Consider the following 19,689-nt stretch of genomic DNA (forward strand, 5'->3'; position numbering starts at 1 on the left):
TTTGGAACTGTGCAGAATGTTTCCACAGAACACACATTCCATAAACACCCTACCAACTAAAGAGTGAAAACCACATTTCACTTTTAGTAGTAACTTGTAGTAATATAGTAGAGGCTCTCTTAGCCAGTAATGATCAAGGCTAGTAACTGACCAGATATCAAGGAACCATAAAAAATTGATGTACATACCCAAGCACCTCAGTTAAATTTAAATGAACCTTTATTTGGTTCTTACAGTATAGAACCAGGCCTTCTGCTTATAGAGCTTTATGGATAAGAGTGCAGATGTTTCTTATAAGCTATCGCAGTGACAGTAGCACTCTTTACCATTTCCATTTTTAACTTTTAAAGTATGGTGAGAACTTTTAAAAAAAAAAGCTATTAATGTGTGGGCTAGAGAGATGATTCAGTGTTAAGGAGCACTTCAATGGTCTTTAACTAGTCTTCCAAAGGACCCAGATTAAATTTCCAGCACCCACAGGGCAGCGCATAACTCTCTGTAACTCTACTTCCAAGGTCTCCTGGGCCCTCTTCTGGCCTCTGTGGGCACTGAACATACATGCAGACAAACACCCGTGCACATAAAATAAAATAAATTTTAAAGGCAAAAATAGTGTATATTAATTGTTTAAAACAATGTGGGTCATTATGATACTTTCATATGTGAAATCAATGTACTTTGAAACACCCATTCCAAAATATTATATGTGGTTTTCATGTAAACAACGTAGTTTTCCTAAGTCTGCAGGGTTAGTAATAGCTACCTACAACATATAATTACAAGAACAGGAAGAAATGATACATGCAGGCTTCAAAACAAACATAACTCACACTTAATACCCATTCTGATGGTAAAGGTCTGTTGGGTTTCAATACTCAGCTCAGATATCAGCTCCCCTGGAGCACTTTGCTGGTATCTCAGCCAGGAGAAGCTCCCCTTTCTGGGCTGTTCCCACCCATACGAACCTGATTTCAGACTTATTGTGGTTGTTTACATATGCCTATCCTTGAAGAGCTCAGGGAAACTTCTCAGTACACACGTAATAAGGAACAGCCATTTATTGAACAGATGCTGAGTTCCAGTCTCTCAATCAACACAATGGGCAAAAATCCCAGAGAAAGATTGCATTTTCTGGGTATCAGTTTGAAGGTAAAGAGTAACTATCCAATGGAGAAAGACTCAGGTGTAGCAATATGTTTTTATTGTTGCTATGGCCTAAAGTACATTCTGCCCCAAGAAAAGAAACTAACTAAAATACATATGCTTTCAGTTTCTAACCTGTAAAATCCTAGTAACCTAATGTAGCAGCCACGAAGCTTCTCCTCAGAAAGATTCCTAAGAAACCCTAACATAGCAGGCAGGAGACTGCAGAACGTAGCTGGGATAGTAGGTACATAGGAGACAGACAGAACACAGTTTTGGGTATGTCTGTGATGGAACTTCCACAGACAAGTACATCAAATCACAATGGCTCTAAGTCAATCCAATGGGCTAATTCCTTATGAGTCCATAACACAATAGCATATTGAGACCCTGTAGAGTCTGTTCCTGACTATGACGAAGTAAAGAAGCCTCTGTATCCCAGCTCCATTGGCCATGATGTTCTGTTCAAGTACAACTGGTTCTGATACCAGGACTAAAATAAATCCTACCTCTCTTTAAGTATTTTGGTCCCAGTAGTGAAAAAGTAACTAAAGTAACATTTCAAGGTACTGCCAACGTAAGCAACCCATTTACAGATGGTCTTGATTTTGTTTCAAAATAATACACAGAATTTAGTGGATAAGAGCAGTGGCTACTCTTACAAAGACCCAGGTTTGATTCCCTGCACCCATAAGGCAGTTTACACGTCTATAACTCCAGTGCCAGGGGATCTGTGGGCATGCATGTGGTACACATACATATAGGTAGGCAAATGTTCTTTTCTTTTTCTTTTTTTATTATTATTTTTTTCTGAGACATGGTTTCTCAGTGTAGCCTTGGCTGTCCTAGACCCCCTTTGTAGATCAGGCTGGCCTCAAACTCACAGCAATCCACCTGCCTTTGCCTCCCGAGTGCTGGGATTAAAGGTGTGTGCCACCACGCTCAGCCCACAAATGTTCTTAATTTTTTAAAAAATTTACAAATGCTCTTACCCGCTTCATAACTGTATTCTTTCAGAAAGCAGCTGTCCACTCTTCTCGGAACTTCCTTCAGGTAGTTACTGTCTCGTTAGTGACCACCTCTGGACATTTTCTCATGTCCCTGCTCCTTGCAGACGCCACTCTTCTTCCCCTAACCTGGTCTCTAGACAAACGCTGGTCTCTTCTTGCTGCTGTACATTCCCTTACAGAGAGACTTGTAAAGTGTATACTTTGTATTGATTCTGATTTTTAGCTATTGCTAAAAAGCTTCTGTGGTCACTCATAAGTGTGTGTGTGTGTGTGTGAAGCTGGGCTTTCATTTTTGTTTTTTGTTTTTTGGGGTCAGTGTCTTGGGATGTCCAGGGTTGTATGGTAGGTATATATATACTCTTCTTAAGAAAAAAATATGTTTTTTTAATCTTATATGTATGAGTGTTTTCCCTAATTTTTGTTGTGTTTGATTTTGATTTGATTTGACTTGAGTGTTTTGAATGATGTGTATAAACAGCAACTGTTACCTTTCCTACCATAACTTTTGTCAGGACTTGGTTTGGAGGTTTTTGGAGTGGGAGAGTTCTCTCAGTCGTGGCTGTTTTTTGAGATGGGAGCTTACTATATAGTAAAGGTGTTCATAAATGCTCCATTCGCTTCCTTCAACATCCCAAGTACTGGGATTACACCCAGTGAGGCACCAACACACAACTTGATACAGATCTCGATCTCTCTCTCTCTCTCTCTCTCTCTCTCTCTCTCTCTCTCTCTCTCACTGTTTATTTTTATTTTGTGTGTCTGAGTATTTTTGCCTGCTTGTTTTCTGTGCACCATGTGTGTGCAGTGCCTGTGGAGGCCGGAAGAGGGCATCAGAGCCCTGGGACTGGAGTTATGGATGGTTGTGAGCTGCCGTGTGGGTGCTGGAGCTGGACCTGGGTTCCCTGGAAGAGCAGCCAAGCTCTTAACCACAAAGCCATCTTTCTAACCCAGCACTATGGATTTTTTGTAAGTCAAATAAATATTCCATGGAAAAGTTGAACTGTTAGTTGCTATTTAAAGAAGAGGAGGAGGAGGAAGAGGAAAAAAGCAGCTGGGCAGTGGTGACACACACCTTTAATCTTAACACTTAGGAGGTAAAGGCAGGCAGATCTCTATATGAGCTCAAGGCCAGCCTGGTCTACAGAGCAAGTTCCAGGACACCCAAGACTGCATAGAGAAACCTTGTCTTGAAAAAACAAAAATGAGAAGGAAAAAAGAAAGAATAAATCTACTACTATTCCATTCTTAATTAAAGGTAGAAATTGTGGATTAGCCCAAAGTCGTATATGAAACTGTTTCAAATTCATGACAAACTTCTATACTAAAATAATGAGATCATATGTGCAAAAGAAAATATTTCAAATTCCATCAGTTAAATACACTAGCCAGCTTCACTAAATTCTCTGAAGATAAACCTCCAAAAGAGGGTTCCTCTATTCTGAAAGGAAGGACTTTTCACTTGCAGAGCACAGAAGACATGAGCACTGGATAAGGTGAGGCCAGCTACAGACCTCCGCCTTTAACAACTTTGGTCAAAATGAATTACATAATTTGTTATAACAAAAGTGCTGGAGGCGTTCTAGTAAAAGGTAACAAACATGGGCAGGAGGAAAGGTGACAAACACATCAACTGAAACATGCTGGAGCTCTGGTTTTCAGAGCAAAGGGATGTTGGGGCTATGACTGAGGAAAACTAACTAACCACTGCTGTCACCTGCAGATGGAGCTGCTGTGAAGAGGCTGTCCAAACCCTGTGACTCACCCCATGTCTCCTTCCTCAAACAGGAGCAAATCACCTCTGGGGTGCCTTCTGAGATTCTCAAAGCAGCCCTCAATTAACCAAGCACCAGGAGAGGGCACTAGTTAAAGGAGAAACTGCTTCCTGTCTGCTTATTTCACACTAATTTGCCAGGAAAATAAATAAATAGATGTATGATTTGTGCTCAACAATTTTAAAATGGAAATATGAAAATACTATGTGGGTTTTGCTAAGCCATGGTATTCCTGAGATGCCAGTGTGACGGCTTTAGTGAGCAAAAAAACCAGGCTTCAACAGCATGGGTGATGATGGTGACAGTTTACAGACTACCTTAAAATACCTGTAATTCACATTTGAAGTAAGTTGATTATTTTTGTAAAAGTCCACCCTTCTAATAATGTATTGTTTTAGCAACAGTAAAATGGCTAGCTTTAAAAGCATATTGCCAGCTGGGCTTGCAAAAAGTAGACTTCTAAAATCATCCACACAACCAATGATGACCACAAAAGGCTACTGAAGAATTACAGTGCATGAGCACACACATCTTTACCTATTTACTGCGTCTCATTTACATGAGTGGAAAGAGAGCTGATGTTGATGCCTTTTTGGCTTTTATTATTCCCTATCCCATCTGCTTCCTTCCTAACAAAAGACAATCCTGTTTACCTATCCAGAGAGGTGAATCTGCAGCTTTCGGGTATGATTCAGTATCGGACTCTTCCCATCAGGAGCTAATTGTCTGCGTAAGGCAGAGGTTTGACCAACAAGAGCCAAAGTCTAACGACAAGCTTCTAATTAAAAGTTTTCCTTGCTCTTAGGAAAATACATGTAAGAAATAGGTCTTTTCTTGCCCAGGATGTTGATGTAAAAAGATGCAAAGACTGGGGGATAGAGAGATGGCTGCTCTTTCAAAGGTCCTGAGTTCAATTCCCAGCAACCACATGGTGGCTCACCACCATCTGTAATGAGATCTGGTGCCTTCTTGTGGCAGACAGGTGCATATGCAGGCAGAATACTGCATAAATAATAAATTAATTTTTAAAAAGAGACGCAAAGACTGAGCTTCAACAGCTATTCTGTCAAGAAGTAATATTTGTTAACAGGCTGTGAGTAGCAAAGAAAGATGATCAGAACATTCCTTGCTCCTGGTGGTGTTGCAGAGCTGATGAGCTAAGAGACTCACACCCACTTGTACTTTCAGAGGGACTTCCACTTAACCTGACAGGTGAGAAAACCAGGTCAGAGAGCTCACTAAGCTTTAGTGATCAGTGAATGGGAGACAGGATTCATTGCTTTAAACTGTTAAGCACCACTATGTGAAAACTGCATGCACTAAGTAGTTGGGGTTTTTTGGTGGGGAGGGGGTAAAGAGGATACAGTTCACAGGAGCCCACAATATAGAGAAAGGGGATTGACCAGCAAATAGTTAAAGATGTATAAGATGTTGTTCAAAAGCCATAGAGCAAGAGACTGTAGGTTTACAACAACAACAACAACAACAACAACAACAACAACAACAAAAAGCATTTCACTACCAGCAGATCCTAAAGTAGAAAAGTTCTGGAAACAACAAACCATTCTTTAATGATTGAAAATGTCAAAAGGTAACTTCCTGTGAATCTATAATTATTTCAAAACGTTAAGCATCAAAAGAAATAGATGTAATCTCACAAACAATGTTAAACAGAATACTAGAATCAGACAGAAAAATGTAGGCACAGTTCCCTAAACTAATCTCTACCATTAGAGTCTTTGGGGAGGGAGGGGTGAAATGAAGACACCACAGTGTTGCTGTGGTGATAGTATTGTTCTGATTATTGACATGAATACTAGTCACCCAGGTGTTTCAATCTATAAAAACGAACCTGAACCATCTGCCAACACATATAAATACATACACACACGTAAACATGTGATTTTCTGTATCTTTAGTGTTTTAAGGTAGCACGCCTTTAATCCCAGCTCCTGGGAGATAGAGGCAGTCAGATCTCTGAGTTGGAGGCTACCCTGGTCTGCATATCAAGTTCCAGGCCAGCCAGCACTATATACTGAGACCTGTCTCAAAAACCAAAACAAACAACAACAGCAAAAAACAACCTAACATATATTCCTTATGAAAATAAATTCATCTTCTAGGATCTCACTTCTTAGAGGAAAGCACTGAAAATTGAGAATACCTGTATCAAGTTCCTCAATAACCTTGGATGTGTCCCTATATTTTTCAAGCATAAGTAATTGTACATTTAAAACTAAAAGATGTCTAAGCATTTTATATTTTTTTAAAAGGGAATTATACTGTTCATGTTTTAAAATTTAGGTTTTTTTCTTCACTTTTTTTTTTAACCTATCTTTCCATTCAGTTAAAGCATACATCTATAACATGCCTACACAGCTCCTTTGGCTACTCCTCTGCCACACTGTCCTGAAGATGTGACACAAAGACAGTGACCCTAGGTTTGCACTAAGGAAGGAAGATAGAAAAGTACCCTAGGTTGAAGAAATACCAAAGTATAACCAAAAACTGAAGTATTTGTTCAGTCTAGATGACCAAGTGTGGATGGCTGCAGTAGAGAGGCAGGCATGGGGCAGAGGGTGGAGGCCTTCAGAAGGAAGGCAAGTAACAACACCGGAGACAGATTCCAGGGCAGGTGACCTCAGACTCATTTATTTCTTTATACAACTTTTCCTCATAAAAATTTGCCTTTTATGAAACTGATGTGAAACACTCTGAACATACTTAAAACAGGAACACAGGAAATGGTATTAAGAGAATCTCTCCAGGGGCTGCAGAGCTGACTTGGTGGTTAAGAGCAGTGGCTGCTCTCCTAGAATACCATGGTTCACCTCCTACCACTCACAAGGTGGCTCACAATAACCTGGAACTCCAGGCCCTGAGGATGCACCTCTACTGATATTCGAAGGCACTAAACACGTAAGTGTTGCAAAGACATGCATGCAGGCAAAACATTCATAACTCATAAAATTAAATAAATCTTAAAACAATTTTAAAACTCTTTCACAAAACTAGACTGGAAAGAGCTATTAGAATGGGACCCTTTTAATGGTGAACTTCCATGACAGGGACATCCTTGGCTACCTCATTACCCTACTGAATGCTTAATAAATGAACATACTCAAACATACCTCCTGCTTACATACCATGATAGAGTTCATGAGTACAGATGATAGTAAGACAACAGTCTTATCCTACAGGACCTCACAGATGATCACAATTCAATGGTAAAAAAATATGTGCTGAGGCTGGAGAGATGGCTCAGCAGTTAAGAGCACTGGCTGCTCTTCCAGAGGTCTTGAGTTCAATTCCCAGCAACCACATGGCAGCTCACAACTGTCTTTAACTCCAGTTCCAGGAGACCCAACACGTTCACACAGACATGCATGTAGGCAAAACACCAATGCAAATAAAATAAATAAATTATTAGAGAGAGAGAGAGAGAGAAAGTGCTATAGCATGTGCCAAACCAGGAGGTTATGTGGACTATGCCTGGAGGAGGGTGGAGAAAAGCCTTCTAGAGGATTGTAGTCAAATGGGTCTCACTTCAAAAACTAAGTAGGAATGTGCTAGGCAAAGAGGGGGGGAAATGCCAGTTGCAGAAGACATGGAGTTTAGGAGAAGCCTGGAAAAAAAGACTGACACTGGAAGTTTACAGAGTGTGAATGGAAGAAAAGGGTGCAAGAAAATAGAGAGGTGGACTGCTGAGGTGTCCTGCTAATGAACGCCAATGCCTTACAGGGGCCAGTCTTGTGGAAGTGATACTAAGATTTTCATTTTCTGTACCCCTCTGGAGTACCATGCCTTTCATCATAGTGAACTCTCAATAAATGCATGTGGAATAAACAGATGTGTCCTATTCTTGAAATGATAAAGTTTCAGAAAGTTGATGAGCTTGGTGTGGTGACACATGCTTGTAATTGCAGTCCTTGGAAGTCTGAGGCATGAAGGATCAAAAGTTCAAGGTCAGACTCAGCTACGAGAGAATCTGAAGCCCAGTGTTTGTGTGTTGTAGGGAGGGAAGTGGTACATAAGAAAATGTCACAACTCCTTGACAAAAGGAAGTAGAGGGCACAAATTAAGTCCCCTGCCCTGTAAAGCCCCTGTCATATAACCACCACCAACCCCAACCTGGAGTAACATTGTCCAAAGAGCCAGAGTCCCCAAACATTTGAAATACAAAAAAGACTCCAGGAAAGGCCCAGACAGATACAGGTTCTTGCAAACAGTTCCACCAGAATAGGCACTGGCTTTGGTTTTTTTCTGGTTTGAAGCAAGAGCTCTAAGCTAAGGAGGAACTCAGCAAAGAGGCAAAGAGCGTATTGTAGAGTCTGGCCACCTGTGTCAGCACATTACACACCTCATGTGAAGTTAAAAAGTTCAAGTTGACTTGATAACCTATGACCACTAGTGGGGGAGGAGGTCCCCCTCAGTCTTAGACCTAGGGGAGGGGAATAGGGTGAAAGTGGGAGGGAGGGAGGAATGGGAGGATACAAGTGATGGGATAACAATTGAGTTGTAATCTGAATCAATTAATAAAATTTTTTTAAAAAGTTCAAGTTGAGCTTGCGGTTCCATTGCCAGCACTGAAACTAAACCATCAGAACAAACTCGAGAGGACACAGCGTGCCCTCCCCTCTCTCTCCACAACACTGTTGCTACCGAGGGCAGTATCCAGTAACTGGCTACCTTCATTTCCTGTGCCGCACTCAGGTGAGCATTCTGTAATGACAGCAATGCTCCTCTACCAAGCTTCTCTCGTAATGATATCATCAAACATGTAACCAGACAAGTGCAAAATACTGGCAACAGAGACAACTACACTACAAGAGTAAAAGTAACAAGGATGAGCTAGGTATTGTAGCACAGGGCACTACATATGTCCCACACTTGAAACCTTGGTCTTAAAACCTTCACACCCACTGCTAGTGTTTAAGTCTTTGCTCCATCTCTGCCCAGTATAAGCCAGTAAGATTTCCCCAGAAGAAACCTGAAATATTATATTTCCTATATTAGATGCAAAGGAGGAGCTGATGTCCTAAGTACACAAATGACAACAAACTCAGCAAACAAATGGTCAAGTAGTTTCACATAAATATTACATAGGCAACAGGAACTAAATTGATTTTTGGGGATTGTGTAAGCTTTGGGTAAATATGAAGGTAGGCCTCTAGCTATAATAAAAGGAAATATCACTTCTGAATTATGTTAAGAATATTAGCCAATCATACTAGCTGATTGTCAATGAGGGATTCAAACTAGAGACAGTGTCAGGCTGCCAATATTAGAACACAGTAACCAATTCACCCAGCCCTAAGTCAATGAGAACTAACTGACTAGTCTGCTTAATGTCCTACTTCCAAAAACATGTAATAAATAAAATCTTACAAAGAAATTCACTGCCTAGAGCTGAATGGAGAGTACATTGATGTGGATTCTAGTCTGATGAACTACACAGTCATGGCTAAGGTGCAAAAGCAATGTCTCAGTGTGTGCATTACTAAGATGCACTCACACGCGGATGTGGAAGCCCCTTAGAAATCGGTGCTTCACATAAGGATGAAGGAGTTACAAAGATGAAGTGAGTACTACAACTAAAGGCAGCAATTCCCATCTAAATGGAATTCACATTCCCCAAATTGTACGCCCTCAACAGACACATGTTCATTAACTGCTAAAGGCACTGCCGTACACATCTTCCATAAATAAGGAAGTAGATGCATGGAATGGTTTAAATATGAGATCTTAAGAACAAACACACTAGAAAGTCATGCCTGGAAATAAACTCCTAGGGCCCTGTCCACTCACAATTGTTCAAGCCGCAAACTATCATCCATGGCATGAAAACTGAAAGCATACCTAAAAGGCTAAAGGGCTGGTCCTCGGGGGCAGTAGCCCTACTGGGCGGTGATGAGTCTTCAGAAGGTTGAGCCTTACTGGAGGCGTTAGTCGCTAAGACCCAGTCTCATCCTCTGCTTCTTCTCTTGATACAGTTTGTTGTACTTGTGCTTCTGCTAGGATGTGCTGTCTACACTAGAGTACCAAAGCACAGGGCTCTAGGATTCTGAACTTATAAATGTCTTTATTTATTTCACTACAGTAGCAAGAAGCTAACTGATACAGTGACTTGGCGTGTGTGTGTGTGTGTGTGTGTGTGTGTGTGTGTGTGTGTGTGTGTTTTGTTTTGTTTTGTTTTGTTTTTAAATAAAGACAAAGTTTCACTATTGTAGCCTGGCTGAGCTAAAATCTCTATGTTAACCATGGTGGCCTTGAACTCAAAGAGATCCACCTGCCAAATGCTGGGCCTAAAGGAGCGTACTACCACAACTAGCTTATTCTATTCATATGAAATGTATTTAGTCACAGCAGACACAAAGACCTTTCCAAAGACTTCAGAACCTATTTTACCAAAATGACCAATTGAGAATGGTTACATACATGGCAACTCTTTGCTAAAACCAGAAAAGTACCTCATTTATTGTGTTAAAACAATAAATATGGTCGAGTGCAGTGGCGCACGCCTTTAATCACAGCACTCAAGAGGCAAAGGCAGAAGGATCTCTGTGAGTTTGAGGCCAGCCTGGTCTACAAAGTGAGTCCAGGACAGCCAAGGCTACACAGAGAGACCCTGTCTCAAAAACCAAAAGAAAAAAAAGAAAAAGAAAAAGAAAACCAAAACAAAACAGAGCCGGGTGGTGGTGGCGCACACCTTTAGTCCCAGCACTTCAGAGGCAGAGGCAGGTGGATCGTTGTGAGTTCAAGGCCAGCCTGGTCTACAGAGAGAGTTCCAGGACAGCTAGAGCTATCTCAAAACAAACAAACAAAAAAGAAAAGAAAAAGAAAACAGAAAGGAAGGAAGGCAGGCAGACAGGCATGCGCTACCTCTCTCCAAATAAATAAAAGTGATAAATGTTATGGGAAATATTATACTAGGGATAAAGAAGAAAATGAAACAAATTTCGTCTTTTTTTTTTTTAATCTCTCATACAATAAATCCCGACTTCAGCTTCCACTCTTCCCAGTTACCCCATTTCTCCCTCCCCCTCAGAACAAAGCAACAAAACAAAGCACAGCAAGCTACAATAAGACCAGGCACACACCCTCACATCAAGGCTAGGCGAGACAGCCCAGTAGAAGGAAAAGGGTCCCAAGAGCAGGCAAAAGAGTCAAAACACCCCACTCCCACTGTCAGGACCCTGTCTACTTGAAATGATTTAGTAAGACATTTTAAAAATAATATTGTAACTATATCTATAATCACAAACTGTGGTATGCAATGGTGGTAGAACTGAATTTAGCTGCAGTATACAGTGCCTAAATTTATCTGGCCACAGCCTCCAGAAATAAACTACACTTCCCAGTCTTCCCTGCAACTAGTGAGGCCATGTGACTAAGTTCAAATCAAGGAGATTTAACTTGAAGTGGTACATAAAGCTTCCAGTAAACATCTTTGAAAAATAAAGGGCCCCCTCTCTGTTGACTTCCCCCTTCTCAGCAGATGGAGTTGCTATTTCGGATTCTGATGTGACGCTTCATGCTGAGAATGGCAGAGCAAAGAACAGGCGGTGCCTGGGTCTCTGACACTGTACAGATACTGTTTCCAGCCTTGTCCACTTTTGGATGGCAGAGAAATACAAGTTTGCCTGTTTAAGTCATCTTTGCGTGGGGGTTTCAGCCATTCAGACAAACCTGACTGTAAATGGCATTAACTATAAAGGAAAAGGAAAAGGCTTAAGAGAGATTATGAGTGGAGAAAGGAGCTTGGGGGTTAGCTCCTCAGAGGAAGCCAGAGAGGTAGGCTGACAAGCTGAGTCAGGAAATACCTACTTGAATGAATACCAACTTTGGCCTAACTCCTCCTAGGAACAAGGGTCCCACTTTGGGATGTTATAACTGCCTTAGGGCTAGGGGTGTAGTGCAGTTATAACAGTCACTTGCCATGGACCACATACTGCTGTCAGATATACATGGAGGGGAGTGCAGAATGAGAATGAATCCTGTTAAGGAAATGAATAGCTGCTTGTACACTGTAGCCTCACTATGGCTCAAAACAGTTGAAGTCTTTGATTAGAGTGGATCATGGAGCAGGATGAAACTGTCACAAGGTTTTCAGATGCTAACTACTCCAGGTACTAACCAGAGTTTGGTGTCAATTTTTTTTTATTAATGTTTCTTGCTTATTCCCTATTTTTAAAATGAAATACATGTACTACGGAGATTTTTAAAAATACATACAGAAGAGTAAGGAGGGAAAAGAATTATATGTAAAATGACCACCTCCCAACATTTTTTACTGATAGTGTTTTCACACACATTTGCATATATACAGCAAACACAAATATGGGTTGTAATGCTGCTTAGCAGAAGATAGTCTACGTCACTAAGCCATGATTTTAACTGACTACATAGCACACAGTTGATTTAGCCAACTGAGTCTAGGAATGTTTTGAGTTAAACAGACACAAATTGAATCCTTTAGGGTGAAGCTGCAGTCTAAATCCACCCTAGAATTTCTATTCCAGAATCTCAAGTTACAGTTTGAAAGCACTAGAAACTTCCAAACAAGCATTCAAGGAAATTCGCTGAGGTTTAGGTATAGAGGATGTTCGCCAAGGATCATATTTTAAAGTGCTAACTATCAAAGACTGAAGTATTAATGAATAAGAACTAATACACCGCCGGGCGTAGTGGCCCACACCTTTAATCCCAGCACTCGGGAGGCAGAAGCAGGTGGATTGCTGTGAGTTCAAGGCCAGCCTGGTCTACAAAGCGAGTCTAGGACAGCCAAGACTACACAGAGAAACCCTGTCTCAAAAAAAAAACAAAAAGAACTAATCCACCAACTATAAGAATTGGTGACTGTCTGCAGTGTTGTATTTCTTAAATATAACAAAATAAGAATGCTTATGTTTTATTTGTACAACTGTACAAATATATACATGCATATTTGACAAAGGGTTTCTTCTTTAACTCTAACTATGACATATTCTCTAGACTTTTATATTTAATTTTTCTTACAACAAAAAATGTTAAGTTAAACTATTAGTCAGGTGATTAAGATAATGCAGACTTTAGTTACTAAAATAAAAGGAAAAGTTTTACTGAAGTCTAAGCAGTCTTTAGACAAAGAAAAACAAACAGGTGGCATTAAAAATTCATTATAAGACAAAACTATTTTAGATTGTAATCGGATAAACAACAGCAAGGTTTCCTGTTGGAATGGATAAGAGCCAACATTCACGTTTGACAGTGTTCCTTCTTTAAACCCTGCCCTGCCCTACTCTATCAAGAAGGCTATTTTATAGTTAAACAAATACAAAACCAGCAAGACTGCACTTCAGTTTAAGGTCTTTCTGATGCTAGTTGTTTTTGTCAGCTGATGAATGGGCAATTGCAATTCCCTAAATGAGGTCAGTTAAGGACTAAGAAGTTACAGAATAAACCAAACTATGGTGGTGTGAATCAGAATGGCCCCCACAGGTTCATATATCTACATGCTTAGTCACCAGGGAATGGAATTCTTTGAATGGATTAGAAGGAAAAGAAGGTGTGGCTTTGTTGGAGAAAGTGTGTCACTGCAGGCCCAGGCCAGGCCCAGTCTCTTTTCCTTCCCCCACTCTCTCTCTATGTGTGTCTCTGTCTGTCTCTCTCTCTCTCTGCCTGTGAATCAGATGAAGCTCTTATTTGCTACTCTAACACCATACTCCCTCCCATAAGCCTCTGAAACTGTAAGCAAGCCCTCAATTAAAGGCTTTCCTTGGTCATGGTGTTTCTTAACAGCAACAGAACAATAACTAAGACACAAACCTTCACATCAGTTGTCACAAACAAAATTTTCAAATAAATACAGATTTTTCTTTGATTGCCCCATTTCCCTGAAATGCAGCCTTGAGTTCTTTTAACTTTGTAAAGGCATTTCCCATCCCCACCACGAATTCCACTGATCACTTTCACCTTCTCTGGCTGGTAGAATACATGAAACTCTACAAAAGTGACTTACTCACTGGCACCTTGTCAAAGGAGCTCTGCAACTGTAAGAAAGCTCAGAACTGCCAGAGCTCTAAAGCCAGGCACTGCCACCAACATACTTGAGTCTAGAGAACCCAGGCACACACTAACCAGTTCTGTTTCTACTTTCCCTTATGAAAGTTTCTCTGCCTCTGGTTCCCTCTAATCTAAAACACCTCCTGTCTGTGGAAAGACAAGATTGGAAAGCATTAAAGAGAGAAGAATAAAAAACAGTGCTTCCAGATGAGTGGAGAGTGGGAACTGACTTTCACATGAACTCTGGTGCCCCATATTTGACCACGTCTCCTTGATGGGGAGGCCCGGTGGCACTCAGAAGGATAGCAGGCTACCAAGAAGAGATTTTATATCCTATGATCATATACAGTCACAGTCATAGGGGAGGGGAAATAGGGTGGAAGTGGGAGGGAGGGAGGAATGGGAGGATAGAAGGGATGGGCTAACAATAGAGATGTAATATGAATGAATTAATAAATAAAATTTTAAAAAAACAGTGCTTCACTTCACTCAGCTTAGAAGATAACTAACTCATCTGTGATTCTCAAAGTTTATTTCTCTTTTCTGTGAAATAAGAAACACAATCAGAAATCTGCAGGAAATATTTATCTATTGCTATTGTTTAGACAACAACATAACATTCAACGTTATTGGAAACAGTTTTGTCAAAACTCTTCAGCAAGATTTCACCAGCACTGAACTATCAACTAATTCAGTTATCTGTCCCTTTAACCAGAGGAGAGGAGTGAGGGAAGAGAAAAGGGATGCTTCATCAGATTACCACAGATACGAATTTACAGCACCATCAACTGTCACACTCCACCTGGTGGCAGGAACTGCCTCCTTTGGTAAAGTGGAAGCCACTCTACAGAAAGTTACCAGCAGCACTCCTTATACAATACAAGATGGTCCTCTCTTGCCCTACATAAAGTACGTCTAACAAATTCTCGTCAAAGAGTTTTCAAATAGTACATCAGCATCCGATAAAGATTGGCATAAAAGTCTGACAACACTTAGAACAGGAGACCTACGTAAGTTAAATGTCAGCTCAAGCCTTGAAAACGGGTAAGAAGATGTAGCTGCTACAGGACTCCATACCACATACGCCCACTCACTTTCTTTGCCCCTTCCCCTATGGGCAAACTACAGCTTAATAAACAGTTAATGGCAGCCTGCCTGCCAAACTGCTTCTAGGTATCTGCCAGTAGCATATACTCATGGGATACTCTAGAGACTGATTTCAACCAAAAATAAAAATAGATAAACAGCTCAAGCAAAATTAAACTGAGTCTGGCTGCCCACACTTATTTTCACACATGAAGAAAAACAGCAGTTCTTTTAGAAGCTTCAAGCACACATATCTTTAGAACACAATGTTAAAAATATGTCCCCGCCTTCCCCTACCTGTTTCTCACTCAAAGCTGTGATTTTGGCTTGGAGTTCATGAAGCTGTTTCTTTAAGTCAGCATTCTGATTGGAAAGAAAAAATATCTGTGAGAAAGATATTCATTTGTTAACATAGTATCAGGAAGGCTGTGCACACTGCATTACAAGCGATGAAGCAACCTTTAGCTGTCAAACTTCCCATGCATTCAATTATAAGCATAATATCAACCCTAAACCAAAACAGGGACAGAGCCCTCACAACTGTTTTGAATTACAGCAAGTTTTATACTTTCTCATCTTGTACTCTAATTGCACCTTTCTCCTAAAATATTGTTATTCTTTATAGAAAGTATCAGTTGACAGAAAACCTAAAGCTCCACTAATCAGACAAAAACAGGAAAATGGAGGTTAAAGTATGCACACCCTGCTGCTTAGCGGCATTATCAACAAAGATAAGAGGCTTTTCTCTACTTGTCCTCTCTCTTATTTAGTAAAATACATTTGTTGTTTTAGCCTAGATTTGGAAAGCTGTTGGCACTGAAACTGCCTTAACAGCACATCATTCAAATCAACATGCTGAAATTCTAGGAATCGAAAAGAGTACTATTTTGGATGAAATACACTGAGCATGTCTGCCTTTCCTGGGGGTGGAGGGGGCGGTATTCAAGTTTTCCAATATTTAACATATTTGAAAAACTGAGCGTTGCCCCACTGAGATACTTACTTGTTTCATACAGTTCCTTATTTCCCTGCGCTGGGGCACATATTCTCTCCTGTACTCAGTTTACCTCATTTGTAATTTTTCAGATGTATCTGACATAAGACTTCTCTGAGGTCACTTAAACTGTTGTCCAATAAGTTACTGACCCTCAGATTTTCCAGGTTAAGAACTTGCTGTCACATGGTCCTGAACTAACAGAACTGCTGGCTTCTGAGAGTACTTCAGTTCCTGACAATATAGATCACCACATTAAATATAAAGGACCTAGCAATCTGTTGCCACTTGGTCTTCTAAATTCAATTTAAATTGTGAACATGCTAAAAAGAAAATAAAAATTAAAAAAAGATGTTTCTCAAGGAAGGCAGACTGTCAAATAGGAATAAATGCAGGCCACAATTGCCAGTTCTCAGATTCAATGAATTGTATTAAAATACAACAATCAGACCACTGAATCCTCAATTTGAATATTATTTCCCACTTCAAAAAAAAAATCAATCTACCTAGCACTACTCTTGAGGAATTTATTTTACTTCGCATGTATGGCCCGCTGTCTAGCGGCTGCCAAGAAGACACTGGCTGAGTGACAACATGAATCACTGGCGGGCAAGGCAACTCTATAGAAGGGAATAAAAAGTCCACGTCAACTGCATATAAGAATTAAACTTATCATTTTACAGATTATTATATAAGATACTTCTGAAAGCCTCTTTAAGGGTTCTTTTTAAGATAAAAATTTCACAGCCAAGTGTAGTGACACAAGCCTCAGCACTTGAGAACTGGAGGCAGGAAGACTGGAAGGCCAATGCCATCCCTGGCTACACATGACATTCGGGGCTTAACAAAAACAAAAAAACCCAAAAAACAAATTTCTTTTATTTTTAAGATTTATTTATTTATTATGTGCACAGTGCTCTGCCTGCAGGTACACCACAGGCCAGAAGAGGGCATCAGATCACATTATAGATTGTTGTGAGCTACCATGTGGTTGCTGGGAATTGAATTTAGGACCTCTGGAAGAACAGTCAGTGCTCTTAACCTCTGAGCCATCTCTCCAGCCCTAAAATGCAAATTTCAAATACTGTTTTAAAAATAATTCTAGTTGGGCACACGCCTTTAATCCCAGCACTCGGGAGGCAGAGGCAGGTGGATCGCTGTGAGTTTGAGGCCAGCCTGGTCTACAAAGGGAGTCCAGGACAGCCAAGGCTACACAGAGAAACCCTGTCTTGAAAAACAAACAAAACAATAATAATAATAATTCTAAAATTCTTACTGAAAAGGTTATAAATCCAGTATTCAGGCGTCTTATATATAAACTCCACACAATTAAAAATGGCTTGGGGCATTTCAGTAACTCTGAGACTTTAAAAAGCCTGGTAAACTCTAATTCTGAAGATATGATTTAATCTAAGCCAGGTAAAGAAGTACAAGCCCGCAATCTCAGCGTTTGAGAGGTCAAGGGAGAGGAAAGGAGAGTTTTAAGCTGACCTAGAATCTCAAAAGTAGTTTTGTAAAGAAAGGTATTTAAGCTATATGAAGCCTGTTAAGCCTGGGGGGGTTGTTTTGATTTTTTTTTATTTACAAATACTCATAGCAATTAACAAAAAAGCAAAATAACAGTAACAAGGCTGAAACAACAGCAATCTTAAACTACAACTGGACTTTTTTTAAACCTATAAAACATGAATATCAACATGCAAAAATATGAGCTGTTTGGAATAAAATTGTGTTTTAAATTTAACTAACATCTACACTTTATTGCTTATTGTCTAAAAAAGTCATTTGTCATTGTCATTTTCTATTGTTTTTACATTTAAAAATTAAGTTAATAACAACAGGATTTTTTTACCTGCGGATCCTGCTTCATTTGAGCAACCAGTTTCTGGTAATAAAAAGAGAAAAAGAACTGTTAGTCTCATATACTAACTCTTATGGCTACTTAGGTTTGAAAACACACACACACACACACACACACACACACACACACACACACACACACTATCAAAATAGACCAAAAGTGTTGGTGATGTCTGTAAAAGGTTAATGAAGCCCTCTTTGTAACAGAAGAACCAACTATCCCTTTATATTTGAAACAAAAAATTACCTGCTTTGTCAATGTGGAAGAGGACAGTGACTTCTCAATTTCAATAAGCAGGATGCAGGCCAGTATGGTGGTGCATGCCCAGCACACGGGAGGCAGATCTCTCTGTGTTTGAGACCAGCTGGGTCTACATAATGAGTTTGAGGACATCCAGAGCTACATAGTGAGACTCTGTCTCAAAACACCAAACAAGGACTAGGAAGGAGCTATACCTTTTACAATCAAGCTGTTTGTATACAGCAATACAGGTTTGGCAGGCCTACTGGTCTGGATCTTATAGTAGAAGAAGTCTCTTATTGAGTGGCTGACCACCCTCTTCTGGCCTCTGCAGGCTTTACACACGCTCGTGTACAGTGCAGACAAAACACACACACACATCAGAGAGAGAGAGAGAGAGAGAAGGAGAGAGCGCAAGCGAGCAAGCACTAGATAGAGGTACAGAAGAATTTAAAAGATAAAGGGATCCAGGAAGGCTGAAGGTACCTAGGATTAGCTTTTTTCAAGTGAATTTTCCATATAATAATAGAAACAGTTGGATGACAAGGCACTTTTAAGATGTTCTTATAAAATAAAATCTAAAATACATTAACACACTCCTCTATTAAATTGGAGCCAAGCTCTTATAGTTTGAGGTGTGATAATATGGATTAATACACTAAACTACAAATACTATGACTTGCAAACAGCACCAAACTGCTGTTGTAATGAGACGTTCTAGTTTTATTCCTTTTAGTTTTTGTAATCATATTTTCATTTATTTGTGTGTTTATGTACACATGTACTATGGTACTATGGCACATGTGTGGAAGTCAGAGGACCACTTTCAGATGTTGGTTCTCTTTCCATCATGTGGGTCCCAGGAATTTATAAAGTCTGGTCTTTGGACTTGGCAGCAGGGACCTCTAGCCACTTAGCCATCTTGTTGACCATTTAATTCTTAGTTGTCAAGCAGTCAGCTAACAGACCCTGCTATTATTGTGCCTCTATTTAAAAGCAATGAACCCTAGGACTAGAGAGAGAGCTCAGTGGTTAAGAGCACTGGCTGCCCTTCCAGAGGACCTAGGTTCAATTCCCAGTACCCGTATGGCACCTAAAAACTGTCTGTAACTTCAGTTCCAGGGGATCTGACACCTTCACACCAGTGCACATAAAATTAAAAAAAAAAAAAAAGATTAAAAGCAACAAACCCCAACTCAACTTTGCTGCCTCAAATCTGCTGAGATACACACAGGACTAATTTTAAGATGAGTGAACAGGCTGTAATAACCTAAGAAATGCTTGACAAGTTAAAAGACATTTACTCTAGCTAGACAAAAGTCTTTCTTCCTGGTGCTAAAATACATCCTGGATATCTGAGGTTTCAAATACACCAAGTGTGTATGGTGAAATTCTGCTCCATGGTTGACAAGACAAGCTCTTCACAGCCTCATCTAAAACTGTACAGTCTGCATCATTTACAGGCTCAGAGAACTGAATGTACACATCCCTACACATCCAGCCACACTTCTGTTTTAAAGGCTGACTTGGGTTGGTGAG

General features: G+C 40.1%; 1 protein-coding gene across 22 annotated transcripts in view; it reads right to left on the bottom strand.

The window, feature by feature from the left end:
* PHF21A (PHD finger protein 21A) overlaps positions 1 to 19,689 on the bottom strand; it is a 180,776-nt gene that overhangs the window by 120,311 nt on the left and 40,776 nt on the right. For 21 of the 22 annotated variants that reach the window (XM_084776646.1, XM_084776662.1, XM_084776661.1 and 18 more), the window contains 2 exons: positions 17,902 to 17,934; positions 15,353 to 15,418 (listed from right to left, as the gene is read on the bottom strand). In XM_084776646.1, coding sequence (XP_084632772.1) covers positions 15,353 to 15,418; positions 17,902 to 17,934 — 99 coding nt within the window. Of the gene's footprint in view, positions 1 to 15,352; positions 15,419 to 17,901; positions 17,935 to 19,689 lie in introns of those variants that run through there. The other variant, XM_084776655.1, reaches the window with a different exon arrangement.

This window comes from Acomys minous (assembly GCF_964271855.1).
Source record: "Acomys minous genome assembly, chromosome: 3".
NCBI classification, from domain to species: Eukaryota; Metazoa; Chordata; class Mammalia; order Rodentia; family Muridae; genus Acomys; species Acomys minous.